Here is a 27,456-nt window from a genome sequence, read left to right as displayed (position 1 = left end):
ACGTGTTAATTGTAAAGACACATTTTCGTCACCGTTACAGACGAGTTCTGCCGCACTAGGCTTAGCGAACGTACCCCAACAAACTGTATTTCAGTACATGATCAATCTGGTACGCCAATTTAGGCTACCGAGGGTGGCTGGTCTTCCACCATGATGCCAATACATAACCGAGGGTGCCCGTGCTTATTACTGGCATCGTCTGAAGATGGCAGCATCGTAACGCCGCTCATTTCACGAGCACGGACGCCGTTGCGATGTTCCAATCTTCACCTTATTCCTTACGCATGACCAACTGTTTTGCTTTCATTTTATTTGAATTGTGTTTTTTCTTTTTGCTCACTCACAGTGTTGCTAGGACGATGAGGGTAGCCAGTAACGCGCTACGCTCCAGTTTAGGTTCTGCGGTGGAACCACGGCTGGAGCTGTGCCGTCTCCAAGGTGGTTGTTGCCATACAAGCAAAAACGTCGGACCTCGGCTCGGCATGCTGCCGCGGGAGCTTTTAGGAAGGATTTACTGTGTGGAACCAAGCCGACAAAGCTAGTTCTCAGCTAGCTTGCTAGTTGGTGAAGGTGCTATGAGAACGTGGACTCATTTCCCATTTTTGGCACTGGCAGCTGACACACAACCCAGGAACAGCCGGATGTGGGAATGCTTCCTGGCATTTTAGTACACCCTTTCGAAAGGGTGTAAGAGTGTTAAACACCCTCCTAAAAGGTTGTTTTAAGGGTGCAAAAAAAGGCATTTTCAAGGAAAAGCACCCTTTCAAAGGGTGTTTTACACAGAATATACCCTCTAAAAAGGGTGTTCCAGACCATACGGTGTAAAAAGTGGTGTGAGTGATAGGACAAGCCATTTACACCCATAAGGGTGTTTTTCAGTTTACAGTGTGCGGTGTTGCTCGAGGGTCTCACTTCCAAGTATCTCCTCCAGGACGAGTAAATGATTGCACGATAAATGTTAGGGCGTGCCGTATCGCTTCAGCAGTAGATACTTCAATGCAGTGCTGAAGCACTTGTCCCCGTGCATCGGGGGTGAATCCTTGTCCACATTCCAATTTCTCAAAATACGTCAAAGTGTATCGTGTGAGTTGTCCAATAAAATGGGAAATCTGCGATATTTCTCTCACCTAAATCACCGACACTTGTTTCTCATTTTGACGTCGCTTAGGTGAACAAAGAAATGAACGTCACGTAACGCCACCGGATGAATATGGAGGTATTTAATACTTACCCCATTAATGTGGCTGAAAAGGATGATCGACATTATGTAATGCACAAATAACAGCAGTGAACAGAATTAACTCGAAACCCACACATCGTTCTGATATTTTATCTTCTGTAATGCACGGCCGCTATCTTCGGCCGCAAAGATGGGAAATAGGCGGATGGCACATCGTACATTCCGAGTTTCTAGCCATGTACTTGGGCGAAATATTATTTGTCAGTCTCGTTCGCTGACGAAGCAGCGATTATCACACACACGGTTACTACTTACATGCCTCAGGACGAATCAGTGGAGCAGCAACGTCAGCAGGAGGGCTAGGAAGGTCTGCGGTAGGAAATTTTCATTTCATTTCTCATTTATTCATATTTAATATTCAAGACAAATGCGTGGAGGTGGCCAAAAAGCAGTGCAAGACTGCTTGACTAGGGCACGCCTCCGTTTAACATCTCGGTGCATCAGTCAGCAAAGGAAACTCTGACACAAAAATTCAAACAACAGTACAGCCACATTCAATCAATAAGAACAAATCTGAGAAATCTGACAACAAGAGGAAACATGACGAAATAAATACAGCAAATGACTCAATTTGCATGGGCACGCTAATTGCAAGAAAATATGCTAGTTTATGAACATAGCCCTGAGCGCAACTAGTGACAAGTAATCAATTCCGATTTATTTTCTGTAGTACTGATTAAGAATGAGGCGATATTATAACCTATGGACTGATCGCCGTAATTTCTACAAGACCGTGGATCCGTACGCGCTGTGTCTGCCGCGTTGAGCGTGAATTATATTGTTGTATGTTAAGGAGTGATAGGATTAAGCTGTTATTCTATTTTACGGCGCGAATGCCAGGCTTCAGAAGTATATAAGGATAAAAGTTTCCGGCTCTCATTATACTAAGATCAAAGAAATACTAGCAGCCGTTTGGTGAACAGGGCAATGAGTGGGTGTTTGAGGGTGTTGGGAGCTGAAAGTGCATCTTGTGCGGTCTACACGATGGGAGGCGGTACAGCGACACGTTGCAACACTGCAACAGCGACGATTTTGTGGCACATAAAATTGCTTTGACACTTTTGTGTGATCCGCTGTAAGCGTTTGAAAAGTGTCACTGCTGCATAAGCTTGTACCAGGGTTCCGGAGTCGCCACCCCGGAGTTGGAATGATTCTGGAAGCATTCCAAATTTATCGGAGCATGGAATGGGAATAAGATTAGGCCTTGGGAATTGAATGGTCTGGGTTCTCCGGTGGATTCTGACCTCACGCCTTTGCACACACGCACCGTACCTGAACACGATTAAGAGCGAAATAATTTTCTTGAATATTCGACTTGTATAAACGGGGCTTCCTTACATCTTCATATTGAAAATACTATTACAGGGAAGCTCTTTGCAGTCACCCAGAACTTCGCGCATATTCAGATGACGTCTAACGAGTATTTTCCACGGCGTCAACATAGCAAAGTTCACCACCCATCAGGCACCTCTTTCCAGCACATCATGATTGCGAACCGGAACACAAGATATTCCTGATATGCGAGACTGCAGAAACGTTGGTCATCACAATTAGTAGTGTACTAATGTTCTTGTGATGTTAGCAACAACAACAACTTTATTTTCAGAAGGAGAGTGGGGAGGTCCATCGCCAGAGTCGATACCCCCCATTTGCTGGTGGGGAGGTGGGGTATAAAATACCGAGCCCCTTCACAATAACGATCGTAGTTCGATGATGCCCAGAAATGTCAAAGGGGCTTTGAGCGCTGATCGTTGCTGGGCTGGATTGGGCCAGGGACCAAGCAATTTCGAGAGGGAGAAGGGGCGAGAGTTTAGCTGACGAAGAGACTCTGAGAGTGAGGTCCGGGAAGGTTGGTAGTGAAGGCAATGAAGAAGAATGTGCTCCAGATCCTCTAAAGCACCGCAGTGGCAGCATTTGGGAGAGTCAACTTGTCTCAAGCGGTAACGCCACTAAGCTGTAAAGGCCTCATCGAGTCGCATTCAGTGGATTAATGCAGCATCTTGACCAGAGGTGTTTCGTGGCATGCGGAAAGCGAGCGTTGGATCAACTCCACTCAACATAGATGGGGGGAGAATATCAGTTGTCCATTGGCGGGAAGCCAGGGGTGTCACGAGGCGTCGCAGAATGGAACGACGGTTTCCGATACGAGAGTGCTGCTTCTGCGGCACTGTCGGCCTGCTCATTTCCCCCGACACCATAATAGGCGGGAACCCACTGGAGAACTAGCCTGTGGCCTGCTGCGTAGGCAGTTTGGTAAGCCGTTAACCCATCTGTGACCAGGGGTGCGGATGAGCCTCGTATGCTGGAATTTTCAATAGCGTGAAGTGCAGATTTGGAGTCTGCGAAGACTGCCCATGCCCGCGTGGTAAAGTCAGCGATGTGTTGTAATAAGAAAATGATGGCATAGAGTTCCGCAGCTGTTGAGGAGGTTGAATGTGAAAGGCGTCGTCCTTACGCTACGCCTTCGGATGGTATGACGAATGCTGAGGCAGACTTGTTGTTTCGGGATGCGCCATCTGTATATGCTGCTGTGAACGTAGAAAACTGCTCGTCTACCAGAGCATGAAAATGGGCTCGAAGGACTTGAGGGGGAACCTGATCTCTTCTTTTCAGAAGGCTCGAAGGACTTGAGGGGGAACCTGATCTCTTCTTTTCAGTAGTCGGCGGAAGCGGCAGAGACCAGGGGGCTTGCGGCGGTAGAATATCCTTAGCTATGAAGCGAGTCTGGCGTGTCCTCTGCGCTACTTGATAGAAGTCGCTTTCAGGGCGGTATCGAATTTTTCTGAGGAGCGAGTGACGGGGTAAATCAGCTCGCAAACGTAGGAAGTGCCGAGCCGTTTCACGTCCACGTAGAACCTCAACCGGTAGTTCACCAGCTTCAGACAGGACTTGCCGTGTTTCAGGCATTCTTGGAACTCCGAGGCAGCGAGGAAGGCAGCGAGCACACAGGGACCGAAGGGTATTTAATGATGTGTTTCATATCCTGTGCAGGATAGGAAGGCTGTGAAAGCACAGTCGCCCTCACCAACGCCGCTTGAACTGCGAGCAGGGAACGCTGATCACAGCCCCATCCTGAGCCAGAAAGATGTTGAATTGCGGGGAGCAATCGCTGTACTGGTTTCAAGGTGTTTAATGTGGCGAGCCCAGCGCAAGTCCGAGTCGATTACCACGCCAGGGAAGCTATGGAAGCGGACCGGCTCAAGCTTCTTGGCACCAACCCAAAAAGAGAAATTAGATGTTAGGAACCTTTACACACGTTGTCTTTGCGCGTTTTCGGTGCTGGGTAACGTCAACCACATCGAAAACTGCGATGGGCTGGCCAGTACAGTTACTTCTTCGGGTGTCTCTTCTTTATTCTTCGTTCTTTCTTATGGGAATCAAAGGAATGGAATGAGGTTCGCCGATCCATTCAAGAAATTTAAATTGACCACACTTCTCGATTCATCCGAATGGGATGTGTGAGCTCATTCCGCAACCTACTATTAGAGGTGCATTCCCCAAAGTCATATGGGGTTAAATGTGTGTCACCGTAAACAAAAAGCATCTCTCGGGGTCATGACACTTCAATTGTGACACTCGTGGAACGCGTGGTCGTTCGTCATCGTTCGTCGCGCATCGTTTGAAGAGAAAGTGGTCGACATTTGTACTCTTTATTCAGTTTCCTGCGATGGTACCGACAGTCTGGAAGATGCAGCAACGGACGCGCGCACTACGCTAACGTCTGTTGTCGGTTCTCGAAAATGGCATCTTCCAAGAGTTTCCACCAGTGGTCGGACGTCGACCTTGAGGGAACACGTCGATGGATATGCGTGAATTACTCTTGTGAGAATTCTTGAGAGTTTTCATGAGAATGAACGCATTGTGTCTTTGCGCCAGGCATGCTGGTGCACCACGTACGGGCACCCACCCGTAATGCAAGGGCCTATCGGCGAGTTTCTAACATATTTTGCTATAGCGCTACCACGAGCAGAGCTGTAACAAATGAGTCTGCGTAGAAATATCTAGAAGGTTTTTCATATTCCCTTTCGTGTTCCTAATGTTTAAAAATCAGTGAACAGCGATATGAGTGCACAAGACGTCATATCGCGAATCGCTCGTGATTTTCGCTCGCCTTCCTGTTTTATGCGGCTTTAACATACACTTTATCGACTTAGGGCTGAGTTTGCATGGGTTTTCTGAAATTCTGCTACAGAGACGAATTTATCAGTAGTGAATTAGACCATATTGAAAAGAAATTTGTGTCAGTGCATTGCGATAGGTGTGTTCGTCGCAGTCTTTATTACTCTTATGACAGGATAGATAACCATCTCAGAATTCACACTTTTCATTCTAGGAGAACTATATCCAGCCCTTTCTTTTTATAAAAACTGCTAAATGGTCTGTATAGTGTGATTTCTATCACAAATTTTTAGATGATTGACGCACTATTCGACGTTCCATTTAGATTCCAAAGTACGAGGGTGCAGGTGAAGCGGGCCTTACGTTCTCTCCGTATTTGTGTCGTTGTCACTTTTGCCAACTTGTTGTGGGAGCTATGTGGGAGCAACTTGTTGTGGGAGCGCGCCAGCGAGCTTCTTCGTCTACCTCTCTGCAGACCACCGTGTGTGTTGGGTACAGCAGATACTATACAAATACTGCTTCCGGTAGTCGGACTCACTAGGGCAGACAACGTGACGAGTAACACAGAGGGGAACTGCGTTCATACCAACCTCACAGGGAAGTATGTTAACATACGTCCCTAATCACATTTATCATTTACATTCATTTACTTGATACATACATTCCTGTATTACACTATTGCGAATCAGAGACAAAATACTACACAGCTGAGATTGAGTAAGCAGATTCGATCAATTATAAATGAAACGTACACATTTTGCATGTGTAGTGACTTCTGTGTTTGGTAACCCTATTAGCATTTAAATAATTTGCCTCCGGGAAGTCAACAAAAAATAAAAAAGCAGCACCACAGCAGCATACATTGTATTTCAACTTAAGGTAAATAGAAATGCAACACACCCACACACAACAGGGGCTCAACAGAATTTCAGAAGCAACGCGGTGGCCACTTTTCAATAGTTGTGAATCAGTGGTCAGCAGCTTTGGTAATAAAAAATTTAGTATGTTTTGAATAGAAAATCAAGAGGGTCCCCTGAGGCAGTTCAGTAGGTTTTCAACAGAATCTCAAAAGCAATTTTTATAAACCATTTAAAGGCACCGAAAAGTGAAAAATAACCCCCATATTTTTGCCCACTGTCGTGCACAACATCCTTGTTTGATAAGACACAGAAAGCATTACTTCTCAATTCGGCATATTTTTTACGTATAAATATTTTGAAGATTGCCGGAACATGGACGGTGCTGCCAGCGAACGGCGAAAAAGAGCAATTTGGGTTTCGGGTCAGGGCTCCCAGGGATTGCTCAACCCTTACCACGTGAGAGTTAATTTTGTAGAGAACAAAGTTCTCGCACATTATCTTACAGCTAAACGCCATTTTAAAAATGATGCCCACTTCCATAGCTTTTACGTTAATAAAGCATTCAGCTACTTCGCCGCTACGAGCTACGATCCGCCGCGCCATCTGCAAGGCCATCTGTGTCATCGAGTTTATAGTTTACGTCGTGGGTGGTCATGTAGGTCGCGCGAAGCACAAAGTATAAGTGAATGACATGTTCGTGGCTGCTGTGTCAATTATTCGAGAGACCTACATATGCCTGGTGTGGTTTTCGTGTTGGAGGATGCAAAAATTATGTTCGTTCACCATCGGCGGCGGGCGTTTTCTACCACAACATTCAACAGGAGTGTGCGCGAAAACGAATGTGGTTCGAAACACTCAGTTATTAGATGTAGCAGTCGTGTCGTGTGTGCTGAGCTCATTCTGCTGCCGATGACTACAGATATGCCGTAGAAGGCGAATTGCGAATACGTAACGATTGCACTGATGCTCAGTACCCAGTGATTTTGGTTCACCAACGTGACGAGTTCAACACAACGTCTTAGGTACGTACAGGCGTCACACATGTATATATTATAATATAGCGATGACGTATTCCATTTAACTTATGTTATCCTACTTGTCCCGCACTCAAAATTGTCAACATCAACAAATTTAATTTTAGGGGCCTTCCAGTATTGAAGTGATGCAACACTGCTTCGTGTGTGTATGTGATCCAGGCACTCAAGTTGACATGACAGAAATAGCTGAGAGCAGGTATGCAAAGTGCACAGATGGCAGCACTAGATTTGTTGCAGACTTTGTGACATTTTTTGGAGTCTTTGGACAGGTGCAGAACACTAGTATGACGTCAATAATAGGAGAAGAAACCGATGAGTACTACTAGCTTGTTTGAAGGGTACAAGACTACTCTTCCTGTTGAGGTGTAGTTATGACTTCATGACTAAGGAACGCTAATTAATTTTCTAGAGAAGCATCCTCTACACTTCAATGTCCTATGAAACAGCGAACGTTCATTGTCTTTGAAGCCCCACTACCGGAATTGTTCAATGTGTGTCAGAGCTGTAGTGAGCCATGCAAAGTTATCACATCAAATTGGTCCTAAATTTGCAGAGTTCCCCAATCTCGGACGCAACTGTCATTTCTCTTTATTTCTCTTCCGATCCTACCTTCTCGGAGATTAGTGTGGTTCACCATACACTGCATGGGCACTGCCTTTCTCTACTCATGCTTTCGGTTGCTTGTTCTGTTGAATAAATCTTCACTTGAGTTTGCAGCCATCACGCTGTCTACTGTGTTTGCCCTTCATCTATAACGGTATAGCACATCAACATGCCAACAACATACCAACAACTACCAGACAACCTCGCCTAGTTATACTTTTGGATGGAAAGTACACGATGTGGTAACATCCACACATATAAAGTTTTAGTCGACGGAGATTTGCTGTTTTTGTACAACCTTCATTGTACATTTCTTTTGTCTCACTTAGCATGCCTGAAGAAAAGTTCTCATCTTCATCAAGATTATAGTTCTTGTAATCTAACAACAGAGAATACAAAAGTGAACAAATGGTAAAATATAACTAGCCTGTTAAATTCAAAAGCAAAAGACAAAACTGTTTATACGTCTCTTGTTTACTTTGTTGCAGGTTTTACAACTCTATCAAGTACGTCAAAACATCAGAGGGCAGGAAGTCCTACTCTGTTTCCTAAATCCCTGGACAATAAATAAGAATGATATAGTTTGAGTTGTGACAAAACGCTGCTTCTGCTCTTATATTATATTTAAATCAAATGTTACGATGCATTTGTAGTGTACACTTAAGCCAGTTTCAATTTGCAGGGCTGTCAAAAGTACTTTACAAAAGTAAATCTCAATTACAGTAACAGATAACTTATGCAATAAATTATTTAGCCATTTTGGAGTACTATGCACACCAATGGTGCATGGTTAACTTTGAACCCAGATCAAGGGTTAATGGGGTCTGGGGCTTTACAAATGTTAGTTGGTGACGTGACAATGAATCAGTCACAAGTAGTCCGTTTAGCAAAACAGAGTTAATTAAGTGTTAAATCCCGATCTTGGTTCAAATATTAATTGACATTTAGAAACGTGGTCACAAAGAAGTGTACTAAAAGCTTATGAACACAGTTAAGCTGAATGACACTGATGAAAATTATCTTACTCCTCACATATACAATTGAGACATGAGTATAACCTAGAAATACATCTACGCCCACAGGTTACTTAACCCTCCAGGAACAAACTAGTAATTATAATATGCTGTGACAGCAAAGAAAAAGGAATGAGAAAAACTTGGAGCAAGCACGAAATGAAAATATGCTGACATCAACATTTCTACAAGTCTGCTAACTGATGGGAAAGCATCCCTAATTGCATGCATGACGCAGATCGAGAACCAGTGGAGTACTTTCTATTGTATTTTCTCGGAGCACCCCATATCCTTCTTGTGAATGGAAAACCTCCTCCAACAAGGTGGTATAACGGAATTTCCTGCAGAAATAAGGGTTTTTCGTCCAGTTTGCCGTTCAAGTAGCGCGTAAAGACCACACGGCGCTGCCGTGTATATTGCCCTGCTCTTCGGGTTCTCGGATGTATGTAAAAGACACCTGCAGTACCTCGGTGTCAAGGCACAGTATTTCGAAATATTCGTTAGTTCTGATGCAATTGTCTGTCTGCCTTCCACACGCATTCTCTATCTCTCGGCAGCAAAAACCGTAGTATCCATCCGTAGTATCCGTCGGTTTGTATTTCACACATGAACACCTGCACGACGAAAAAACAGCGCTTGTTTCGGCTTACACAAGTGCTTCTCCCTGATACATAAAAATTTCACAAATCAGTCCATGTTCACGGCACGGTGAGCTACTGCTGAGGCCGAATGTGACTCCGACTAATCTCTGGACGAGGAATCTTCTGCTGCAAAGAACACACTTTCCACCACGCTAACGCATGAACAACAGTTCTGTGTGAGCGACAGTTCTCGAATGCGGAATTCCAGCGCACTCATGTTCAAGAGGCTCGACATTCTCGACGTAGAAAGTAGTAACGAATGCCCACTGCCATTTTCGTTTTCGCCGGATTAGCGCCCGGAAGTGCGCGTATCACATGCGTCCTCGACAGATGGTGCGGGGTCATGCAATTGTTGACAGACTGATCGGTTTCCTACTAGGTCCTTGGACATGCAATTATGCAAAATTCGATTACATAAAAACTACAGCGATTTCAGCGGAGTTCTTTGATATTTGAACTTTTGAAAGTTCAAGCTTTTCGCTGAACATAAAGTTTCGGTAGGTTTATATTCACTTTTCGGTCCCTTTAATTGTGACATATATCCGAGGTGGCACAAGGGTAAATATTTGACACGAAACCGACAACTTTTTCTACAAAACATGATGTTGAGAATATGTCACAAGGATCCCAAAGTTTAATGAACTTGTCAAAATTATGATTATTATGCGTATGTTTACCTAAAATACATTTCCCACACAATATGTACCTCTTGTGCACACATCTTAAGTTCGAGTAGCAGGTATAACAAAATAAGAGCAATGAATAGATAATTAATCGATCCCGGTAAGCTGAAATCCCTCGCTGGGCAAGGCTTCCAATAACATGTTCGTGTCGTATCAGTTGGTCGTGTAGCAACACCACATGGTGTTCCGCCCTAAGGAAGCCTAAAAGGTGGACGATACAGAAGAGCAAGCACGGCACAGCGGCTCAAACCAGCACAGTTTCTTCAGCAGCTTGGCTGCATCTATGCCATATTATCTATGGCACAAGTTGTTTCGGGAAGGGCACAATTAACCTGTAGTCGGTATATATAATTTGTTTCATTAGAGACTGGGTATGTTTAGGGGACAGTTTCTCAGAGTGTAACGTAATCGAAGATGTCGAATAATCCCTTCAAAGCACTCAGGAACTGGAACATCATCTATATTTACCTTCTCGAGACTGGAAACTGCGCATTGTTGTTGTATGTTCCGAAGGGGATTTGCTGTAATGGTTATGCACTTTGTCCTAATAACGATTTGCGGGTCTGACTATCTGGAGTTTTCTGGCATTTTACAGCGTCAGCTTTTAAGGACATACCCACTCGAGATGTCCTGGTCGGCAAAAAAAAAAAAAAAAGAAAGAAAGAACACGCGTCACGTGACCCCAGCAAAGTGTAATCCAAGCGTTCCCAACGGAAATTCCCAAAATGGTGAACTACCATTTCTTGCTCGGTTCTTGCGCCAGACACATGAACGTTGGTACACAGATCGGAAATGTCCCTGGATCCGGCCTCGTTGACTGCCATCAACGTGCTACGCTTATTATAAACGGCAAACCACTTTGTGTAACATCCACGAAAAGTTTGCCGTCAAGCGGTTTACAGACGATTTCCTGACGTTGAATGATAGAAAATTTACTCCTGTGTCACGTATAAATTATCACGCGCTGTATCCCAATTTCCGCTGGAGCTATCGTTCGAAATCGGGACGCATACAGATACATTTTATAGCGTTCATATCGAAGACAACACCGGATTGCCCGACAGACATCGTATAAGGATAAACTATTTGCAGAATAAGATAAGATTAAACATTTATTCACACACAGCTGACGGTGAAACTCGTGGTGCGTGTGTGTATCTGCCCCTCCAACTGGTTTGCCGGGTGCGGCAAACCAGTTGGATGGCCTAATTAGGCCTAATGGCCACAAGATGGCAATCTTGTGCAATTTTCTCAACTTCGACTTTCGCTTATTTTTTTTACGTTAAATTATCCCCCGACAATATATCAATATATATTGCTGCTCCCCACGCACTTGCTTGCCACCACCTTTAATATGTCCTCGATAGAATCATTTAATCATGCAAAGGAGCTTCCACGTACCCAAGGGTGACTCCGGCTCTGATGCACGAGCACTTGATGGCTCTGAAAGAGAAACAACACATCAGTATCTGTCAGAAGACTGGATCCATACGAATAAGCGACTTGCACACACACACATTGCATTGCAATTGCATATCACAGCATTGCCTAGTTCTTTGCTCAGCAGCACTATGATGCCATCCGTATGTAAACGTAAACCAAAACATTCTCCTGGTAGCCGAGCTCGCGAACTTCGCGAATAGACCGGAATGTGCGACATAGAAATCATACAGAGAGAGGATAGTAAACAGGCTGGGAAACAGCCAAATGGGGAAAGGAGGTGATTAGAAGGTGAAAGTCTCCTCGCCCAACGTCCACGCGCCCAAAACAGACATGACAGGTATAACCACAATTACAGCAACAAAATAGTTTTTACACTAATGTGAATGTTTCACACTCCGCGTACATAAAACATAACGCACTTGCGCCGTTGTATTCACCGTGGGTTGTACATTTCATCTTGTGTACTGCCAAAACCCGTGATAACCTCTTCTACCGCAAGAGAGGGTCCACAATTGACAAGTAGTCAATACCGATTTCTTTTCTGTAGTATTGATTAAGAATGAGGCGATATTATAACCTATGGACTGATCGCCGTAATTTGTTCAAGACCGTGGAACCGTACGCGCTGTGTCTGCCGCGTTGAGCGTGAATTATAATGTTGTATGTTAAGGTGTGACAGGATTAAGCTGTTTTTGTTTTACGACTCGAATGCAAGTCTTGAGTGGTATATCAGGATAAAAGTTTCCTGCTCTCATTATACTAAGATCAAGGAAATGCAAGTAAATTACTAGCAGCCTTTTGGTGAACAGGGCAATGAGTGGGTGTTTGAGGGTGTTGGGAGCTGAAAGTGCACCTTGTGCGGTCTACACGATGGTAGGCGGTACAGCGACACGTTGCAACACTCTAAAAACGGCGACGCTTTTGTGACACATAAGATTGCTTTGACACTTTTGTGTGATCCGCTGGAAGCGTTTGAAAAGGGTCACCGCTGCATATGCTTGTACCAGGGTTCCGGAGTCGCCACCCCGGAGTTGGAATGATTCTGGAAGCATTCCAAATTTATCGGAGCATGGAATAGGAATAAGATTAGGCCTTGGAAATTGAATGGTCTGGGTTCTCCGGTGGATTCTGACCTCACGCCTTTGCACACACGCACTGCACCTGAACACGATTAAGAGCGAAATAATTTTCTTGAATATTCGGCTTGTATAAACGGGGCTTCCTTTCATCTTCATATCGAAAATACTATTACAGCGAAGCTCTTTGCAGTCACCCAGAACTTCGCGCATGTTCAGCTGACGTCTAACGAGTATTTTCCACGGCGTCAACATAGCAAAGTTCACCACCCATCAGGCACCTCTTTCCAGCACATCGTGATTGCGAACCGGAACACAAGATATTCCTGATATGCGAGACTGCAGAAACGTTGGTCATCACAATTAGTAGTGTATCCATGTTTTTGTGATGTTAGGAACCTTTCCACACGTTGTCTTTTCGCGTTTTCGGTGCTGGGTAACGTCAACCTCATCGAAAACTGTGATGCGCTGGCCAGTACAGTTCCTTCTTCGGGTGTCTCTTCTTCTTCGTTCTTTTTTATGGGAATCAAAGGAATGGAATGGATTTAAATTGACCACACTTCTCGATTCATCCGAATGGGATGTGTGAGCCCATTCCGCAACCTACTATTAGAGGTGCATTCCCCAAAGTCATATGGGGTTAAAGGTGTGTCACCGTAAACAAAAAGCATCTCTCGAGGTCATGACACTTCAATCGTGATACTCGTGGAATGAGTGGTCGTTCGTGAGGGCGCATTGTTTGAAGAGAAAGTGGTCGACATTTGTACTCTTTATTCGGTTTCCTGCGATGGTACCGACAGTCTGGAAGATGGAGCAACGGACGCGCGCACTACGCTAACGTCTGTTGTCGGTTCTCGAAAATGGCGTCTTGCAAGAGTTTCCACCAGTGGTCGTGCGTGGACCTTGAGGGAACACGTCGATGGATATGCGTGAATTACTCTTGTGAGAATTCTTGAGAATGAACGCTTTGTGTCTTTTGCGCCAGGCATGCAGGTGCACCACGTACGGGCACCCACCCTTAATGCAGGGGCCTATCGGCGCGTTTCTAACATATTTTCCTATAGCGCTACCACGAGCAGAGCTGTAGTAAATGAGTCTGCGTAGAAATATCTAGAAGGTTTTTCATAATCCCTTTCGTGTTCCTAATGTTTAAAAATCAGTGAACAGCGATATGAGTGCACAAGACGTCATATCGCGAATCGCTCGTGATTTTCGCTCGCCTTCCTGTCTTATGCGGCTTTAACATACACTCCATCGACTTAGGGCTGAGTTTGCATCGGTTTTCTGAAATTCTGCTACAGAGACGAATTTATCAGTAGTGAATTAGACCATATTGAAAAGAAATTTATGTCAGTGCATTGCGATAGGTGTGTTCGTCGCAGTCTTTATTACTCTTATGACAAGATAGATAACCATCTCAGAATTCACACTTTTCATTCTAGGAGAACCATATCCAGCTGTTTCTTTTGATAAAAACTGCTAAATGGTCTGCATAGTATGATTTCTATCACAAATTTGTCGATGATTGACGCACTATTCGACGTTCCATTTGGATTCCGAAATACGAGGGTGCAGGTGAAGCGGACCTTACGTTCTCTCCGTATTTGTGTCGTTGTCGCTTTTGCCAACTTGTTGTGAGACGTATAAGACTAGCGAAAACAGTAGGAGACGCTCAAGCGTGAAGTGATTTAAGCAACCAGACATAGAAGCAACGATAACGCGCGCCAGCAAGCTTCTTCGTCTTCCTCTCTGCAGACGACCGAGTGGTGTTGGGTACAGCAGATACCATACAAATACTGCTTGCGGTAGTCGGACTCAGTAGGGCAGACAACGTGACGAGTAACACAGAGGGGAACTGCGTCCATGCAGACTTCACAGGGAACTATGTTAACATACGTCAATAATCACATTTATCATATACATTTATTTACTTGATACATACATTCCTGTATTACACTATTGCGAATCAGAGACAAAATACTACACAGCTGAGATTGACTAGGCAGATTCGATCAATTATAAATGAAACGTACACATTTTGCATGTGTAGTGACTTCTGTGTTTGGTAACCCTATTAGCATTTAAATAATTTGCCTCCGGGAAGTCAACAAAAAATAAAAAAGCAACACCACAGCAGCATACATTGTATTTCAACTTAAGGTAAATAGAAATGCAACACACCCACACACAACAGGGGCTCAACAGAATTTCAGAAGCAACGCGGTGGCCACTTTTCAATAGTTGTGAATCAGTGGTCAGCAGCTTTGGTAATAAAAAATTTAGTGTGTTTTGAATAGAAAATCAAGAGGAGAGGGTCCCCTGAGGCAGTTCAGTAGGTTTTCAACAGAATCTCAAAAGCAATTTTTATAAACCATTTAAAGGGACAGAAAAGTGAAAAATAACCCCCATATTTTTGCCCACTGTCGTGCACAACCTGAATGTTTGATAAGACACAGAAAGCATTACTTCTCAATTCGGCATATTTTTTACGTATAAATATTGCCGGTGCCATGGACGGTGCTGCCAGCGAACGGCGAGAAAGAGCAACTTGGGTTTCGGGTCAGGGCTCCCAGGGATTGGTCAACCCTTACCACGTGAGAGTTAATTTTGTAGAGAACAAAGTTCACGCACATTATCTTACAGCTAAACGCCATTTTAAAAATGATGCCCACTTGCAGAGCTTTTACGTTTATAAAGCATTCAGCTACTTCGCCGCTAGGATCTACGATCCGCCGCGCCATCTGGAAGGCCATCTGTGTTATCGCGTTTATTGTTTACGTCGTGGGTGGTCATGTTGGTCGCGCGAAGCACAAAGTATAAGTGAGTGACATGTTCGTGGCTGTTGTGTCAATTATTCGAGAGACCTACATATACCTGGTGTAGTTTTGGTGTTGGGGGAGGCAAAAATCATGTTCGTTCACCATCGGCGGCGGGCGTTTTCTACCACAAGATTCAACAGGAGAGTGCGCGAAAACGAATGTGGTTCGAAACACTCAGTTATTAGATGTAGCAGTCGTGTCGTGTGTGCTGAGCTCATTTTGCTGCCGATGACTACAAATATGCCGTAGAAGGCGAATTGGGAAGACGTAACGATTGCACTGATGCTCAGTACCCAGTGATTTTGGTTCACCGACGTGACGAGTTCAACACAACGTCTTAGGTACGTACAGGCGTCACACATGTATAAATTATAATATAGCGATGACGTATTCCATTTAACTTGTGTTATCCTACTTGTCACGTACTCAAAATTGTCAACATCAACAAATTTAATTTTAGGGGCCTTCCAGTGTTAAAGTGGCGCAAGACTGCTTCGTGTGTGTGTGATCCAGGCACTCAAGTTGACATGACAGAAATAGCTGAAAGCAGGTATGCAAAGTCCACAGATGGAAGCACCAGATTTGTTGCACACTTTGTGACATTTTTTGGAGTCTTTGGACAGGTGCAGAACACTAGTATGACGTCAACAACAGCAGAAGAAACCGATGAGTACTACTAGCTTGTTTGAAGGGTACAAGAATATTTCCTGTTGAGGTGTAGTTATGACTTCATGACTAAGGAACGCTAATTAATATTCTAGAGAAGCATCCTCTACACTTGAATGCACTATGAAACAGGGAACGTTCATTGTCTTTGAAGCCCCACTACTGGAATTGTTCAATGTGTGTCAGAGCTGTCGTGAGCCATGCAAAGTTATCACATCATATTGGTCCTAAATTTGCAGAGTTCGCTAATCTCGGACGCGACTGTCATTTCTCTTTATTGCTCTTCCGATCCTATCTTCTCAGAGATTAGTGTGGTTCACTATACACTGCATGGGCACTGCCTTTCTCTACTCATGCTTTCGGTTTCTTGTTCTGTTGAATAAATCTTCACTTGAGTTTGCAGCCATAACGCTGTCTACTGTGTTTGCCCTTCATCTATAACGGTATAGCACATCAACATGCCAACACCCTACCAACAACTACCAAACAATCTTGCCTAGTCTTACTTTTGGATGGAAACTACACGATGTGGTAACATACACACATATAAATTTTTAGTCGACGGAGATTTGCTGTTTTTGTACAACCTTCATTGTACATTTCTTTTGTCTCACTTAGCATGCCTGAAGAAAACTTCTCATCTTTATCAATATTATAGTTCCTGTAATATTTTCACCAACAGAGAATACAAAAGTGAACAAATGGTAAAATATAACTAGCTTGTTAAATTCAAAAGCAAAAGACAAAACTGTTTATACATCTGTTGTTTACTTTGTTGCAGGTTTTACAACTCTATCAAGTACGTCAAAACATCAGAGGGCAGGAAGTCCTACTCTGTTTCCTAAATCCCTGGACAATAAATAAGAAAGATGTAGTTTGAGTTGTGACAAAAAATTGCTTCTGCTCTTATATTATATTTCAATCAAATGTTACGATGCATTTGTAGTGTACATTGAAGCCAGTTTCAATTTGCAGGGCTGTCAAAAGTACTTTACAAAAGTACATCTCAATTACAGTAACAGATAACTTATGCAAAAAATTATTTAGCCATTTTGAGGTACTATGCACACCAATGGTGCATGAACCGAGATAAAGGATTAATGGGGTCAGGGGCTTTACAAATGTTAGTTGGTGACGTGATAATGAATCAGTCACAAGTAGTCCGTTTAGCAAAACAGAGTTAATTAAGTGTTAAATCCCGATCTTGGTTCATATATTAATTGACATTTAGAAACGGGGTCACTAAGAAGTGTACTAAAAGGTTGCGAACACAGTTCAGCTGAATGACACTGATGAAAATTATCTTACTTACTCCTCACATATACAATTGAGACATGAGTATAACCTAGAAATACATCTACGCCCACAGGTTACTTTACCCTCCAGGAACAAACTGGTAACTATAATATGCTGTGACAGCAAAGAAAAAAGAATGAGAAAAACTTGCAGCAAGCACGAAATGAAAATATGCTGACATCAACATTTCTACAAGGGAAAGCAAGTGATAAGAAAGCATCCCTAATTGCATGCATGACGCAGATCGAGAACCAGTGGAGTACTTTCTATTGTATTTTCTCGGAGCACCCCATGTCCTTCTTGTGAATGGAAGACCTCCTCCAACCAGGTGGTATAACGGAATTTCCTGCAGAAATAAGAGTTTTCCGTCCAGTTTGCCGTTAAAGTAGTGCGTAAAGACCACACGGCGCTGCCGTGTATATTGCCATGCTCTTCGGTTTCTCGGATGTATGTAAAAGACACTTGCAGTACTTCGGTGTCAAGGCACAGTATTTCGAAATATTCGTTAGTTCTGATGCAATTGTCTGTCTGCCTTCCACAAGCATTCTCTACCTCTCGGCAGCAAAAACTTAGTATCCATCCGTAGTATCCGTTGGTTTGCATTTCACGCATGAACACCTGCACGACGAAAAAACAGCGCTTGTTTCGGCTTACACAAATGCTTCTCCCTGATACATGGAAATTTCACAAATCAGTCCATGTTCACGGCACGATGAGCTACTGCTGAGGCCGAATGTGACTCCGACTAATCTCTGGACGAGGAATCTTCTGCTGCAAAGAACACACTTTCCACCACGCTAACGCATGAACAACAGTTCTGTGTGAGCGATAGATCTCGAATGCGGAATTCCAGCGCACTCATGTTCAAGACGCTCGACATTCTCGACGTAGAATGTGGTAACAAATGCCCACCGGCTGTTTCGTTTTCGCCAGATTAGCGCCCGGAAGTGCGCGTATTACATGCGTCCTCAACAGATGGCGCGGGGTCATGCAATTGTTGACAGACTGATCTGTTTCCTACTAGGTCCTTGAACATGCAATTATGGAAAATCCGATTACAGAAAAACAACAGCGATTTCAGCGGAGTTCTTTGATATTTGAACTTTTGAAAGTTCAAGCTTTTCGCTGAACATAAAGTTTCGATAGGTTTATATTCACTTTTCGGTCCCTTTAATTGTGACATATATCCGAGGTGGCACAAGCGTAAACTTGACACGAAACCGACAACTTTTTCTACAAAACATGATGTTGAGAATATGTCACAAGGATCCCAAAGTTTAATGAACTTGTCAAAATTAGGATTATTATGCGTAAGTTTAGATATAATACATTTCCCACACAATATGTACCTCTTGTGCACCCATCTTAAGTTCGAATAGCAGGTATAACAAAATAAGAGCAATGAGTAGATAATTAATCGATCCCGGTAAGCTGAAATCTCTCGCTGGGCAAGGCTTCCAATAACATGTTCGTGTCGTATCAGTTGGTCGTGTAGAAACAGCACATGGTGTTCCGCCCTAAGGAAGCCTAAAAGGTGGGCGATACAGAAGAGCAAGCACGACACAGCGGCTCAAACCAGCACAGTTTCTTCAGCAGCTTGGCTGCATCTACGCCATATTATCTATGGCACAAGTTGTTTCGGGAAGGGCACAATTAACCTGTAGTCGGTATATATAATTTGTTTCATTAGAGACTGGGTATGTTTAGGGGACAGTTTCTCAGAGTGTAACGCAATCGAGGATGTCGAATAATCTCTTCAAAGCACTCAGGAACTAGAACCTCATCTATATTTACCTTCTCGAGACTGGAAACTGCGCATTGTTGTTGTATGTTCCGCAGGGGATTTGCTGTAATGGTTATGCACTTTGTCCTACTAACGATTTGCGGGTTTGACTATCTGGAGGTTTCTGGCATTTCACAGCGTCAGCTTTTAAGGACATACCCACTCGAGATGTCCTGGTCGACCGAAAAAAAAAAACAGAAAGAAAGAACACGCGTCACGTGACCACAGCAAAGTGTAATCCAAGCGTTCCCAACGGAAGTTCCCAAAATGGTGAACTACCATTTCTTGCTCGGTTCTTGCGCCAGACACATGAACGTTGGTACACAGATCGGAAATGTCCCTGGATCCGGCCTCGTTGACTGCCATCAACGTGCTACGCTTATTGTAAACGGCAAACCACTTTGTGTAACATCCACGAAAACTTTGCGTCAAGCGGTTTACAGACGATTTCCTGACGTTGAATGATAGAAAATTTACTCCTGTATCACGTATAAATTCTCACGCTGCTGTATCCCAATTTCCGCTGGAGCTATCGTTCGAAATCGGGACGCATACAGATACATTTTATAGCGTCCATATCAAAGACAACACCGGATTGCCCGGCAGACATCGTATAAGGATAAACTATTTGCAGAATAAGATAGATTAAACATTTATTCACACACAGCTGACGGTGAAACTCGTGGTGCGTATGTGTATCTGCCCCTCCAACTGGTTTGCCGGGTGCGGCAAACCAGTTGGATGGCCTAATTAGGCCATCTTGTGCAATTTTCTCAACTTCGACTTTCGCTTATTTTTTTTTACGTTAAATTATCCCCCGACAATATATCAATAGATATTGCTGCTCCCCACGCACTTGCTTGCCACCACCTTTAGTATGTCCTCGATAGAATCATTTAATCATGCAAAGGAGCTTCCACGTACCAAAGGGTGTCTCCGGCTCTGATGCACGAGCACTTGATGGCTCTGAAAGAGAAACGGAAACACATCAGTATCTGTCAGAAGACGGGATCCATACGAATAAGCGACTTGCACACACACACATTGCATTGCAATTGCATATCACAGCATTGCCTAGTTCTTTGCTCAGCAGCACTATGATGCCATCCGTATGTAAGCGCAAACCAAGACATTCTCCTTGTAGTCTAGCTCGCGAACTTCGCGAATAGACCGGAATGTGCGACATAGAAATCATACAGAGAGAGGATAGTAAACAGGCTGGGAAACAGCCAAATGGGGAAAGGAGGTGATTAGAAGGTGAAGGTCCCCTCGCCCAACGTCCACGTGCCCAAAACAGACGTGACAGGTATAACCACAATTACAGCAACAAAATAGTTTTTACACTAATGTGAATGATTCACACTCCGCGTACATAAAACATAACGCACTTGCGGCATTGTATTCACCGTGGTTTGTACATTTCATCTTGTGTACTGCCAAAACCCCTGATAACCTCTTCTACCGCAACAGAGGGTTCACAATTGACAAGTAGTCAATTCCGATTTCTTTTCTGTAATATTGATTAAGAATGAGGCGATATTATAACCTATGGACTGATCGCCGTAATTTGTACAAGACCGTGGAACCGTACGCGCTGTGTCTGCCGCGTTGAGCGTGAATTATATTGTTGTATGTTAAGGAGTGACAGGATTAAGCTGTTTTCTGTTTTACGACGCGAATGCAAGTCTTGAGTGGTATATCAGGATAAAAGTTTCCTGCTCTCATTATACTAAGATCAAGGAAATACATGTAAATTACTAGCAGCCTTTTGGTGAACAAGGCAATGAGTGGGTGTTTGAGGGTGTTGGGAGCTGAAAGTGCACCTTGTGCGGCCTACACGATGGTAGGCGGTACAGCGACAGGTTGCAACACTCTAAAAACGGCGACGCTTTTGTGACACATAACATTGCTTTGACACTTTTGTGTGATCCGCTGGAAGCGTTTGAAAAGTGTCACCGCTGCATAAGCTTGTACCAGAGTTCCGGAGTCGCCACCCCGGAGTTGGAATGATTCTGGAAGCATTCCAAATTTATCGGAGCATGGAATAGGAATAAGATTAGGCCTTGGAAATGGAATGGTCTGGGTTCTCCGGTGGATTCTGACCTCACGCCTTTGCACACACGCACCGTACCTGAACACGATTAAGAGCGAAATAATTTTCTTGAATATTGGGCTTGTATAAACGGGGCTTCCTTTCATCTTCATATCGAAAATACTATTACAGAGAAGCTCTCTGCAGTCACCCAGAACTTCGCGCATGTTCAGCTGACGTCTAACAAGTATTTTCCACGGCGTCAACATAGCAAAGTTCACCACCCATCAGGCACCTCTTTCCAGGACATCGTGATTGCGAACCGGAACACAAGATATTCCTGATAAGTGAGACTGCAGAAACGTTGGTCATCACAATTAGTAGTGTACCCATGTTTTTGTGATGTTAGAAACATCTCCACAGGTTGTCTTTGCGCGTTTTCGGTGTTGGGTTACGTCAACCTCATCGAAAACTGCGATGGGCTGGCCAGTACAGTTACTTCTTCGGGTATCTGTTCTTTATTCTTCGTTCTCTTTTATGGGAATCAAAGGAATGGAATGAGGTTCGCCGATCCAATCAAGGAATTTAAATTGACCACACTTCTCGATTCATCTGAATGGGATGTGTGAGCTCATTCCGCAACCTACTATTAGAGGTGCATTCCCCAAAGTCATATGGGGTTAAAGGTGTGTCACCGTAAACAAAACGCATCTCTCGAGGTCATGACACTTCAATCGTGACACTCGTGGAACGCGTGGTCGTTTGTCACGGCGCATCGCTTGAAGAGAAAGTGGTCGACATTTTTACTCTTTATTCGGTTTCCTGCGATGGTACCGACAGTCTGGAAGATGGAGCAACGGACACGCGCGCTACGCTAACGTCCGTTGTCGGTTCTCGAAAATGGCGTCTTGCACGAGTTTCCACCAGTGGTCGGACGTCGACCTTGGGGGAACACGTCGATGGATACGTGTGAATTACTCTTGTGAGAACTTCGTTTCCATGAGAATGAACGCTTTGTGTCTTTTGCGCCAGGCATGCTGGTGCACCACGTATGGGCACGCACCCGTAATACGTTTCTAACATATTTTCCTATAGCGCTACCACGAGCAGAGCTGTAGTAAGTCAGTCTGCGTAGAAATATCTAGAAGGTTTTTGATATTCCCTTTCGTGTTCCTAATGTTTTAAAAATCAGTGAACAGCGATATCAGTGAACAAGACGTCATAAATCCTGTCACCGGCTGTGCTGTCTGAGGTTTTCCCTGGGTTTTCCGAAGACTTTCCAGACGTATGTCGGCACAGTTCCCCCTGAAGTCGGCCCAGGGCGAATACTAACACCCCTGTCTCCCACTCCTTCCTGCTGTCCTCTGTCCACGTCTGTACGCCGCTCATAGCCACAGCTGCTTCGCGGCGCTAACACAGAATTTAAAAAAAAAGACAAGAAGTCATGTCGCGAATCGCTCGTGATTTTCGCTCACCTTGCTGTTTTATGCGGCTTTAGCATACACTCCACCGTCTTAGGGCTGAGTTTGCATCGGTTTTCTGAAATTCTGCTACAGAGACGAATTTATCAGTAGTGAATTAGAACATATTGAAAAGAAATTTGTGTCAGTGCATTGCGATAGGTGTGTCCATCGCAGTCTTTATTACTCGTATGACATGATAGATAACCATCTCAGAATTCACACTTTTCATTCTATGAGAACTACACTCTTAAAAATGAACTTCACCGCATAGCATGGTCCTAGCCAATTATCATCTCGGATGATCTCGTTCTTTCTCCTGATTTGTTAAAAGTGGAATGCGTACCCCTTTTCTGTGACACTTATGCAGTTCATAATTGTCACAAAAATGGCGTACGCCTCCAGTTTCCAGCAAATCAGAAGATAGGTGATACCAGTCGAGATGATGGTTGGCTAGGAGCGTGCTATGCGGTGAAGTTCATTTTTAAAGAGTGTATATCCAGCCGTTTCTTTTTATAAAAACTGCAAAATGGTCTTCATTGTGTGATTTCTATCACAAATTTGTCGATGATTGACGCACTATTGGACGTTCCATTTAAATTCCGAAGTACGAGGGTGCAGGTGAAGCGGGCCTTGCGTTCCCTCAGTATTTGTGTCGTTGTCACTTTTGCCAACTTGTTGTGGGAGGTATAAGACGAGCCAAAACAGTAGGAGACGCTCAAGCGTGAAGTGATTTAAGCATCCAGACATATAAGCAACGATAACGCGTGCCAGCGAGCTTCTTCGTCTACCTCTCTGCAGACCACCGTGTGTGTTGGGTACAGCATATACTATACAAATACTGCTTCCGGTAGTCGGACTCACTAGGGCAGACAACGTGACGAGTAACACAGAGGGGAACTGCGTCCATGCAGACTTCACAGGGAAGTATGTTAACATACGTCCCTAATCACATTTATCATTTACATTCATTTACTTGATACATACATTCCTGTATTACACTATAGCGAATGAGAGACAAAATAGTACACAGCTGAGATTGAGTAGGCAGATTCGATCAATTATCAATGAAACGTACACATTTTGCATGTGTATAGTGACTTCTATATTTGGTAATCCTCAGCATTTAAATAATTTGCCTTCGGGAAGTCAACGAAAAAAACGTCCACAGCAGCATACATTGTATCTCAACTTAAGGTAAATAGAAATGCAACCCATTCACACACAACAGGGGCTCAACAGAATTTCACAAGCAACGCGGTAGCCACTTTTCAATAGTTGTCAATCAGTGGTAAACAGCTTTGGTAATAAAAATTTAGTATGTTTTGAATAGAAAATCAAGAGGGTCCCCCTGAGCCAGTTCAGTAGGTTTTCAACAGAATCTCAAGAGCAATTTTTATAAACCATTTAATTGTGACGTATATATCCGAGGTGGCACAAGCGTAAATATTTGACTCGAAACCGACAACTTTTTCTACAAAACGTGATGTTGAGAATATGTCACAAGGACCCAAAGTTTAATGCACTTGTCAAAATTATGATTATTATGCGTATGTTTACCTAGAATACATTTCCCACTGAATATGTACCTCTAGCGGGTATAACAAAATAAAAGCGATGAATATATAATTAATCGACCCCGGTAAGCTTTAATCCCTCGCTGGGCAGGGCTTTCAATGACATGATCGTGTCGTATCAGTTGGTCGTGTAGCAACAGCACATGGTGTTCCGCCTTAAGGAAGCCTAAAAGGTGGGCGATACAGAAGAACAAGCACGACACAGCGGCTCAAACCAGCACAGTTTCTTCAGCAGCTTGGCTGCATCTATGCCATATTATCTATGGCACAAGTTGTTTCGGGAAGGGCACAATTAACCTGTAGTCGGTATATATAATTTGTTTAATTAGAGACTGGGTATGTTTAGGGGACAATTTCTCAGACTGTAACGCAATCGAAGAGGTCGAATAATCCCTTCAAAGCACGCAGGAACTAGAACCTCATCCATATTTACCTTCTCGAGACTGTAAACTGCGCATTGTTGTTGTATGTTCCGAAGGGGATTTGCTCTAATGGTTATGCACTTTGCCTACTAACGATTTGCGGGTTTGACTATCTGGAGTTTTCTGGCATTTTACAGCGTCAGCTTTTAAGGACATACCCACTCGAGATGTCCTGGTCGACCGAAAAAAAAGAAAGAAAGAAAGAACACGCGTCACGTGACCCCAGCAAAGTGTAATCCAAGCGTTCCCAACGGAAATTCCCAAAATGGTGAACTACCATTTCTTGCTCGGTTCTTGCGCCAGACACATGAACGTTGGTACACAGATCGGAAATGTTCCTGGATCCGGCCTCGTTGACTGCCATCAACGTGCTACGCTTATTGTAAACGGCAAACCACTTTGTGTAACATCCACGAAAACTTTGCCGCCAAGCGGTTTACAGACGATTTCCTGACGTTTAATGATAGAAAATTTACTCCTGTATCACGTATAAATTCTCACGCTGCTGTATCCCAATTTCCGCTGGAGCTATCGTTCGAAATCGGGACGCATACAGATACATTTTTACAGATTTTATAGCGTCCATACAGATTACATACAGATTTTATAGCGTCCATATCGAAGACAACACCGGATTGCCCGACAGACATCGTATAAGGATAAACTATTTGCAGAATAAGATAGATTAAACATTTATTCACACACAGCTGACGGTGAAACTCGTGGTGCGTATGTGTGTCTAATTAGGCCTAATGGCCACAAGATGGCCTACTTAGGCCAGCACAAGATGGCCTACTTAGGCCATCTTGTGCAATTTTCTCAACTTCGACTTTCGCTTATTTTTTTACGTTAAATTATCCCCCGACAATATATCAATAGATATTGCTGCTCCCCACGCACTTGCTTGCCACCACCTTTAGTATGTCCTCGATAGAATCATTTAATCATGCAAAGGAGCTTCCACGTACCCAAGGGTGTCTCCGGCTCTGATGCACGAGCACTTGATGGCTCTGAAAGAGAAACAGAAACACATCAGTATCCAGAAGACGGGATCCATACGAATAAGCGACTCGCACACACACACACACACACACATTGCATTGCAATTGCATATCACAGCATTGCCTAGTTCTTTGCTCAGCAGCACTATGATGCCATCCGTATGTAAACGTAAACCAAAACATTCTCCTGGTAGCCGAGCTCGCGAACTTCGCGAATAGACCGGAATGTGCGACATAGAAATCATACAGAGAGAGGATAGTAAACAGGCTGGGAAACAGCCAACTGGGGAAAGGAGGTGATTAGAAGGTGAAAGTCTCCTCGCCCAACGTCCACGTGCCCAAAACAGACATGACAGGTATAACCACAATTACAGCAACAAAATAGTTTTTACACTAATCTGAACGTTTCACACTCCGCCTACATAAAATATAACGCACTTGCGGCCTTGTATTCACCGTGCTTTGTACATTTCATCTCGTGTACTATCAAAGCCCGTGATAACCTCTTCTACCGCAAGGGAGGGTTCGCAATTGACAAGCAGTCAATTCCGATTTCTTTTCTGTAGTGTTGATTAAGAATGACGGCGATATTATATATATACGCGCAGAGCCTTCCGGGAGGACGAAAAAAACAAAAAGAAAAGCCACCTTATGTTGCCAATGTGACAAGCTCTTTTGATATCTAATACACCTGGTAGAGCAACACTCAATTTTGCAACACTCTGAAACTTGGCGATGAGCTATACCGAAATGTACCATGCAAACATGCCATGTGAAAACAGATCGTTTTTGAAATGAAAAAGAGACACCTGGATGCCGAAGCAACGGTATGTAGGTACACCAAAGCACGTTTTGGGTCCCCATATTCACGGCGTAGTCGTTGTATCACTTAAGAACGCGTTAATTATTAATAACGATTTGGCTGCATGCTCGCATTCCAAACCAAAAGGTATCGGCTCAGGATGCTGGTAGTTTCGTTTAAAAACGAGAAAATGTGTGAGCAGTATGTCGCACGCCAGGTAAGCCAAAGGGGCTCAAAATTTAATCCACGAGCCGGCTACTGCGGAGGTCGCGCATATCTATAGTGGTCTTGCATCATAAGTTAACCGTGTAATGCTATAATATTTTAGGGCTGTAATTACACAAGCTTACAGGTAGCACCCTGTGTTCACCATCACGTCTTGCAGTGCGCTCGCGGGAGGCCACTGTGTGCATACATTGTGTCCTTACAAGCATCAACGAGGACGAACAGTTGTAATAAACGGAGCCCGTTTTCCTTGGTTCCACTATTTTTGCGTGTTTGCCATCCATCGCGGCCACACAGTTTCGGAACTGCCACAGCGCTTGAAAGTAACGTGTTTACATCTGGATAAAGCTAGAGCTAAAAATGCAACATATTGGCGAACTTACGTTATAGCGTCTCGCTTTGCCATAGCATTATTTCGTAATTATTCACTGGGGGAGCTTCTTATACAACGCGATATGCAAAAAGTGCGAATTCGTAAATTTCGTTTTGTCCCATAATTTTATATGTATGGATGGGACGGTAACGTACTCCCCCCCCCCAAGAAAAAGAAAGGAAAAGATCAGGAAAGACAATAAGGGTTGTTAATAATAATAATAAGATAATAAAAATAAGGGTTGTTTGAGTGGGAGAGGATTATTTCCAAGAGAAGTTCTTTTCC

At 43.7% G+C, this 27,456-nt stretch overlaps 1 protein-coding gene across 3 annotated transcripts in view; it reads right to left on the bottom strand.

Moving 5' to 3' along the window:
• Positions 1-1,438: 1,438 nt before the first annotated feature.
• Positions 1,439-27,456, bottom strand: part of LOC135378795 (merozoite surface protein CMZ-8-like) — a 51,651-nt gene continuing 25,633 nt past the window's right edge. Inside the window, exons 9-12 of one of the 3 annotated variants that reach the window (XM_064611888.1) lie at positions 25,739-25,780; positions 20,204-20,245; positions 11,598-11,639; positions 1,439-1,549 (exon numbers count right to left, since the gene is read on the bottom strand). In XM_064611888.1, coding sequence (XP_064467958.1) covers positions 1,511-1,549; positions 11,598-11,639; positions 20,204-20,245; positions 25,739-25,780 — 165 coding nt within the window. In that variant the 3' untranslated portion in view covers positions 1,439-1,510. Of the gene's footprint in view, positions 1,550-11,597; positions 11,640-17,497; positions 17,843-20,203; positions 20,246-25,738; positions 25,781-27,456 lie in introns of those variants that run through there. The other 2 variants (XM_064611889.1, XM_064611891.1) reach the window with 2 other exon arrangements.

This window comes from Ornithodoros turicata, chromosome 1 (assembly GCF_037126465.1).
Source record: "Ornithodoros turicata isolate Travis chromosome 1, ASM3712646v1, whole genome shotgun sequence".
Taxonomy (NCBI): Eukaryota; Metazoa; Arthropoda; class Arachnida; order Ixodida; family Argasidae; genus Ornithodoros; species Ornithodoros turicata.
This window is presented reverse-complemented; position numbering and strand designations above follow the sequence as displayed.